The 5,834-nt window shown below is 57.8% G+C and overlaps 1 protein-coding gene across 1 annotated transcript in view; it reads left to right on the top strand.

Annotated features, from left to right (window-relative positions):
* The window catches only part of Dock6 (dedicator of cytokinesis 6), a 75,262-nt gene that overhangs the window by 44,173 nt on the left and 25,255 nt on the right, over window positions 1–5,834 (top strand). The window contains exons 23-29 of the mRNA XM_013033951.1: window positions 62–148; window positions 423–518; window positions 851–991; window positions 3,788–3,901; window positions 4,274–4,444; window positions 4,903–5,042; window positions 5,182–5,351. Of these exons, the coding sequence (XP_012889405.1) occupies window positions 62–148; window positions 423–518; window positions 851–991; window positions 3,788–3,901; window positions 4,274–4,444; window positions 4,903–5,042; window positions 5,182–5,351 (919 nt within the window). The remainder of the gene's footprint in view (window positions 1–61; window positions 149–422; window positions 519–850; window positions 992–3,787; window positions 3,902–4,273; window positions 4,445–4,902; window positions 5,043–5,181; window positions 5,352–5,834) is intronic.

Genomic DNA, 5,834 nt, shown 5'->3' with positions numbered 1-5,834 from the left:
ATCCCAGGCCTCCGCCCCCCCCATGCTGTCCCGGCATTCCATGCTCTTCATCCCATCCCAGGCCTCGGACCGCAGCTCTAGCCGAGCCTCCTCTTACCTCGAGGCCTCCGCCCCGCCAGCCTCCCGGCCGAGACCCACTGTGCACAAGGTAGTGGATGGGAGGGTGGGCGACTCCATCCCCCCCTCCCAGGAAGGGGGTCCAGAGCGCAGCCCGCCCCGCCCCCTCGGGGCCACGTGACCAGGGACTGGACGCGCCGTCACGTGACACCTTGCCCTCTGCCCTCCCGCATGGCATCCTGCTGCTCCGACCCCGCCCCCCAGCCCTTCAGCTGCATCATCCGTCACCCCCAAATCCTGCCCTCCAGCGGTGGGGTGGGGTGGGGTCCCCCCTGCTGGCTGTGACCTCTGGCCCCGCCCTGCAGCTGCTTCACGAGGAGCTGGCCCTGCAGTGGGTGGTGAGCGGCAGCGCCGTGCGCGAGGCCGTCCTGCAGCACGCCTGGTTCTTCTTCCAGCTCATGGTGAGAAGCCCCGGGGACCCCCGCCCCCCGCGACCACCCCTGACGCCCCCCAAGAAACGATCTGGAGGCCAACAGGGCAGGGCCGTGGCCTCCACACACAGAGGAACCCAGCCTTCCAGCCCCGCCCCCAGCAGCCGAGGCCCCGCCCACACGAAACCTTCCCACCAATCACTGCTGAGATCCATAAAGCCCCGCCCACCTATCTGTCACTAGCCACGCCCATAGTTCACAGGCCCTCTGAGCGCTCCATCGCGGAAGCCCCGCCCCTTCCCACACGCCACACCCCCGGCCTCTCGAGGCCACGCCCCCAGCCTGTTTGCTCGGTTCCTCAGGTGAAGAGCATGGCGCTACACCTGCTTCTGGGCCAGCGGCTGGACACACCTCGAAAGCTGCGCTTCCCTGCCCGCTTCCTCGACGACATCGTGGCCCTCGTGGGCTCCGTGGGCCTGGAGATCATCACCCGCGTCCACAAGGTGAGGACTGCAGGATCTCAGTAAGGGAAGTCAGGGAGCCAGCCAACTGGTGTCTCTGTCCCGCCCAATGTCCTCTTATTTATTCCTGAGCACCCCTACACTGCGTGCAGAAACACAGCAGGCAGACCAGGATCAGCACTCACGTAGGGCCGAGTTTTAGGGGAGACTTAGAAGGGGAGAGACCCGTCTGGGGAAAGGAGCCGCAGCAGGGGCAAAGGCCCTGTGGCAAGATAGTGTCTGGGCTGTCAGGAATGGAGCATGGTTAGAATGAAGTCTGTGAGGGGAGAAGAGTTGGGGCAATAAGGAACATTACCGGGCAGACCCATTAGCCCTCGGCACAATTCTAGTATTCAGTGCATAATAAATGTAGGTTGCTCTTCTGAGACCCTGATGATTCTCCAGGACCAGATCACCGATTCGTGTCTCTACAAGTGGTTAAGCAGGCAACAGTAATGCTAATAGCAATTGTATGGAGCATTTATTTATTGAGCATTTACTGTCTACCTAGGTACTTATTTATTTATTTTGGTTGTAGGGCTTGAACTCGGGGCCTGGGCGCTGTCCCTGCGCTCTTTTTTGCTCAAGGTTCAAGCTCTACCATTTTGAGCCACAGTGCCACTTTCAGTTTTCTGGTAGTTAGTTGGAAATAAAAGTCTCATAGATTTTCCTATCAGAGTAGGCTTTGAACCTCTATCTTCAGCTTTCTCATCCTCCTGAGTAGCTAGGATGTCAGGCGTGAACCACCAGTGCCGGGCTTTTCTAGATAAACCCTACTAATAAGTTCTCCCAGGCATCCGTGTACTTAGTATTTTACCAATGGGGAAACTGAGGCAGGCGTAATGCAGAGCCACAGACCAGGAACGGCATAGACTCCTCACCTCCAGCTTTGATTGGGAAAGAAGGGTTTATAGAGACCAGAGATCATGTTCCCACTCAGACAGGGGGTGGCAGCCATTCAGATCCAGACAGCCAGGTCCCTGTGGAATTGTGTCTCTTGAGACCAGATTGTCCCTCCCACCCTCCTTTTTTTTTTTTATTCCTAAGAGAAATGGTGGGAACTTGCCAGGTTTTGAAATGTCATCTGACTCAAGCCAGCCCTTGCATAATGCCACGGACCTCTGGGCTGATCTCAAAGGTCTCGACCTTGTCTTCCTGGAGCTTTCCCAAACACCAACTTTCCCAAAGGAATCTGGCTTCCCGGACTGTGAGAAAACCAAGCTCACAACGCGGCTGCAGGACAGAACAATACTCCTAAAAAGCTGGGTTGTTTTCTCTGTGTGTGCTGGACTTGAGGCTTGAACTCACAGCCTGAGCACTGTCCCAAAGCATTATTATTATTATTATTATTATTGATGGTTCATTGAAGATAGGAGTCTCACAGACTTTTCTACCTGGGCTTAACTTCAAACCTCAATCCTCAGATCAGCTACTCAGTCTCCTGAGTAGCTAGGAGTAATTGGCATGAGCCACTGGTATCTGGCTGAAGCTGGTTCTTAAGTTCCACTAGTGACATTTAACAACCCTTATCAGGCTCCCTGCTCAAGGCAATTGCTGGATTCCCCCCCCCACACACACACACCTCATAGACTCATATTTCAGGCCCATTTTGTTTATTCTTCCTTTGAGATTGCAAGGAATTATGGGCCACTGACACATTATAACTTGTAAGTGTAATTAGAGGGCAGGCAGCCAGCCCTCAGAGATATACAGCCCTCACCTTCCAGGAACATCCTGCCCCAGGGCCATTGCACAGACTGCAGCAGGGGCTCTCAATGCCTTTTTCTCCTTAGCTCTTTCTCATCCGTCAGGAGTCTTTGAAAATAGCACTTTGTGAATGTAGTATTATCTAGAATTATTATTATTTTGTCCATCATGGGGCTTGAACTCTGGATCTGGGCGCTGTCCCTCAGCTCTTTAGCTCAAGGCGAGCACTCTACCACTTGAGCCACAGCGCCACTTCTGGTTTTCTGGTAGTTTCTTGGAGATAAGAGTCTCATGGACTTCCCTGCCCAGGCTGGCTTTGAACCTTGATCCTCAGATATCAGCCTCCTGAGTAGCTAGGAGGAAAGGGGTGAACCAGGAGGGCCGGCCTATGTAGAATTCTTGTTAACTGTCTGAGCCCCACACCCCCACTGTGGGTCAAGCGGGCATCAGAGACTGTCTCCATCTTGTCCACGGGCCCTGATACAAGTAGATACTTGTGAAATGATTGCTGAGGGGTTATCAGGACAGAGATTAATTTGCACGAACGTAATCACAAGTGCTTCAGACAGAACCAAACGTTTATTTCTGAGTATAAGTAGTCTTTTCTTGGGGGGGGGGTGCTATAAGATGTGGTCCTGAAGGCTCACCATGGTGAGGGGTTGCATGCAACCCAAAGCAGAAGACCTGCACCTCCCACGTAAGTGGTCCCCCCAACTCCTGTCCACGTCTCACTGGCCAGAATGGGGTCTCAAGGCTGGACGCAGCTGCAAAGGGATTCTGGGAAATGTAGTACTGCAAGGGATGCTGGGAAGTGTAGTCCGGCCCGCGGTGAGGGGGTCTCAGGAGCTCCAATCTGCCCACGATTGTGTTTTTCAAAATCTGGACGACAGTGGGAAGAAAAGAGCACCCCTAATGAAGCCTGAGGGAGGGAGGGAAGCCAGGGCGGATGAGGGCCAGGAAGTGCCCTGGGCTGTCCACAGGCTCCTCCGCCCCCATGGAGATGTCAAGAAGGACATGGCCCCCAGGGCAGCTGGTGGAGTTTGCAGTGGCCCTTGGTGAGAGCCAGGCCTGGATCCCTTCCTCTGTCCCCAGGATGCGGAGCTGGCCGAGCGCCTCAACGCCAGCCTGGCCTTCTTCCTCAGCGACCTCCTGTCCCTCGCCGACCGCACCTTTGTCTTCAGCCTGGTCCGAAATCACTATAAGCAGGTGGGTGGGCGTGGCCAACGACGTCGGGGTGGCGGGAGGGGCTGGAGGCATTGTGTGGGCGTGGCCAACAGCTTCAGGGGGAAGCAGGGGCTGGAGACTACGTGGGCGTGGCTAGCAAGGTGATGATGGCGTGGGAGGGGCCTGAAGATGCTGGGTGGGCGTGGTTAGTGACTTCACGAGGGTGACTTGGGAAGCTAGGGATGATGGGGGGGCGTGGCAGGCGATGGAGGTGCGGTGGGGCCTGACCTGTGATTGGGGGCCTGTTGCTTGGTGTGGGACATGAAGAGGGCGTGGCGATGACCGAACCGGGCATTTGGAGCCAGGGCAAAGCAGCGCAGCCTCACACCGATTACTGATCACCCCGTCTTGCAGGTGACCACCCGACTGCAGTCAGCCCCCAACCCAGCAGCGCTGCTGACCCTGCGCATGGACTTCACCCGCATCCTGTGCAGCCATGAGCACTATGTGACCCTCAACCTCCCTTGCTGCCCGCTGTCACCCCCGGCCTCCCCCTCGCCCTCCGTCTCCTCCACCACCTCCCAGGTGGGCTGGCCTCCACTTGGGCCTCCTCTTCTGGACCTCAGACCTCTCACCTTCCACCCACCCCTCTCTGGTGGTTCCCTCACTGAAGTCCGTTTCATGGTGCGCCGCTGCCCAGGTGGACTGACCCTTTACCTCTGAACTTTCACTCCTGGCAGTTCTTAGCGGGTTCCTGGGAGGAACAACTTTGAATGTCTGATTCAGGAATAGAATTGCGGCTGGTAGTCCAGCTGCTGGCTCAGTCTTAGGACTTTTGACCCCGTGCCCTGTCACCTCACAGATGGGTTAACCCCAACTTCTCACCTTTAATCCTTAACCTCGCGGTCTCTGCTATTTGCAGATGAGTCAGCCCCAGACTCTGGATATCCTAACTTCAGTCACTTCCAAGATGGCTTTTGGAGAAAACCTCTCACCTCTGACCCCTGACCTCAGACACCGCCTATGTCCCCCTATCTCTGCAGGGCTCCACCTTCTCCAGCCAGGCCCCAGACCCCAAGGTGACCAGCATGTTCGAGCTGAGCAGGCCATTCCGGCAGCAGCACTTTCTGGCAGGACTCCTGCTGACAGAGCTGGCCCTTGCCCTCGAACCCGAGGCCGAGGGGTAAGTGCAGGCTGGTCCCCATTCATGGCCGTTGGGGTGGGTCCCCATGGAGGATGGGTGGTCCTGTCCCCCATCCAATGCCGGTGGGCAGGGCCAGAGGCCTCAGCAGGCCCGCGCTGAGCCCCCCATCCTTCCGCAGGGCCTCCGTGTTGCACAAGAAGGCGATCGGTGCGGTGCACAGCCTGCTGTGCAGCCACGACACCGACCCCCGCTTCGCGGAGCCCGCCGTGAAGGCACGCGTGGCCGAACTCTACCTGCCCTTGCTGTCGCTCGCCCGGGACACGCTGCCGCGACTGCACGACTTTGCGGGTCAGGGGGCCAGGAGGATGGGGGGCTCGCGAGCCGGGAGGGCTGGGGCCTGTGAGCACGGGGTAGGGGTGAGGGGGCAGAGGTAAAGGCCGGCAGAGCGAGTTCCAGTTCTTCCACGGGAGCCCTGGTCAAGCCAGAGACCTGAGCGTCAGATTACCCACTGGTAAACTGGGAGCACTGGAGGCCACGCCCACCGTTCATCCGGACACGCCCACTGGTGATGTGGCCACGCCCACAGATGCCATGCTCATTTATCAGTCCTCCCCACCTGACCATGTCCACACCCATCAGCCACACCCTCCCCGCATCACCAAGCTCTTAGCGTTCCTGGCCACGCCCACATCCATCAGCCACGCCTCCCCACAGCACCACGCCCACATCCATCAGCCACGCCTCCCCACAGCACCACGCCCACACCCATCAGCCACGCCTCCCCACAGCACCACGCCCACATCCATCAGCCACGCCTCCCCACAGCACCAC

This window comes from Dipodomys ordii, unplaced genomic scaffold (assembly GCF_000151885.1).
Source record: "Dipodomys ordii isolate 6190 unplaced genomic scaffold, Dord_2.0 Scaffold180, whole genome shotgun sequence".
NCBI classification, from domain to species: domain Eukaryota; kingdom Metazoa; phylum Chordata; class Mammalia; order Rodentia; family Heteromyidae; genus Dipodomys; species Dipodomys ordii.
The sequence above is the reverse complement of the archived record's forward strand: the minus strand, read 5'-3'. Positions and strand labels throughout refer to the sequence as shown.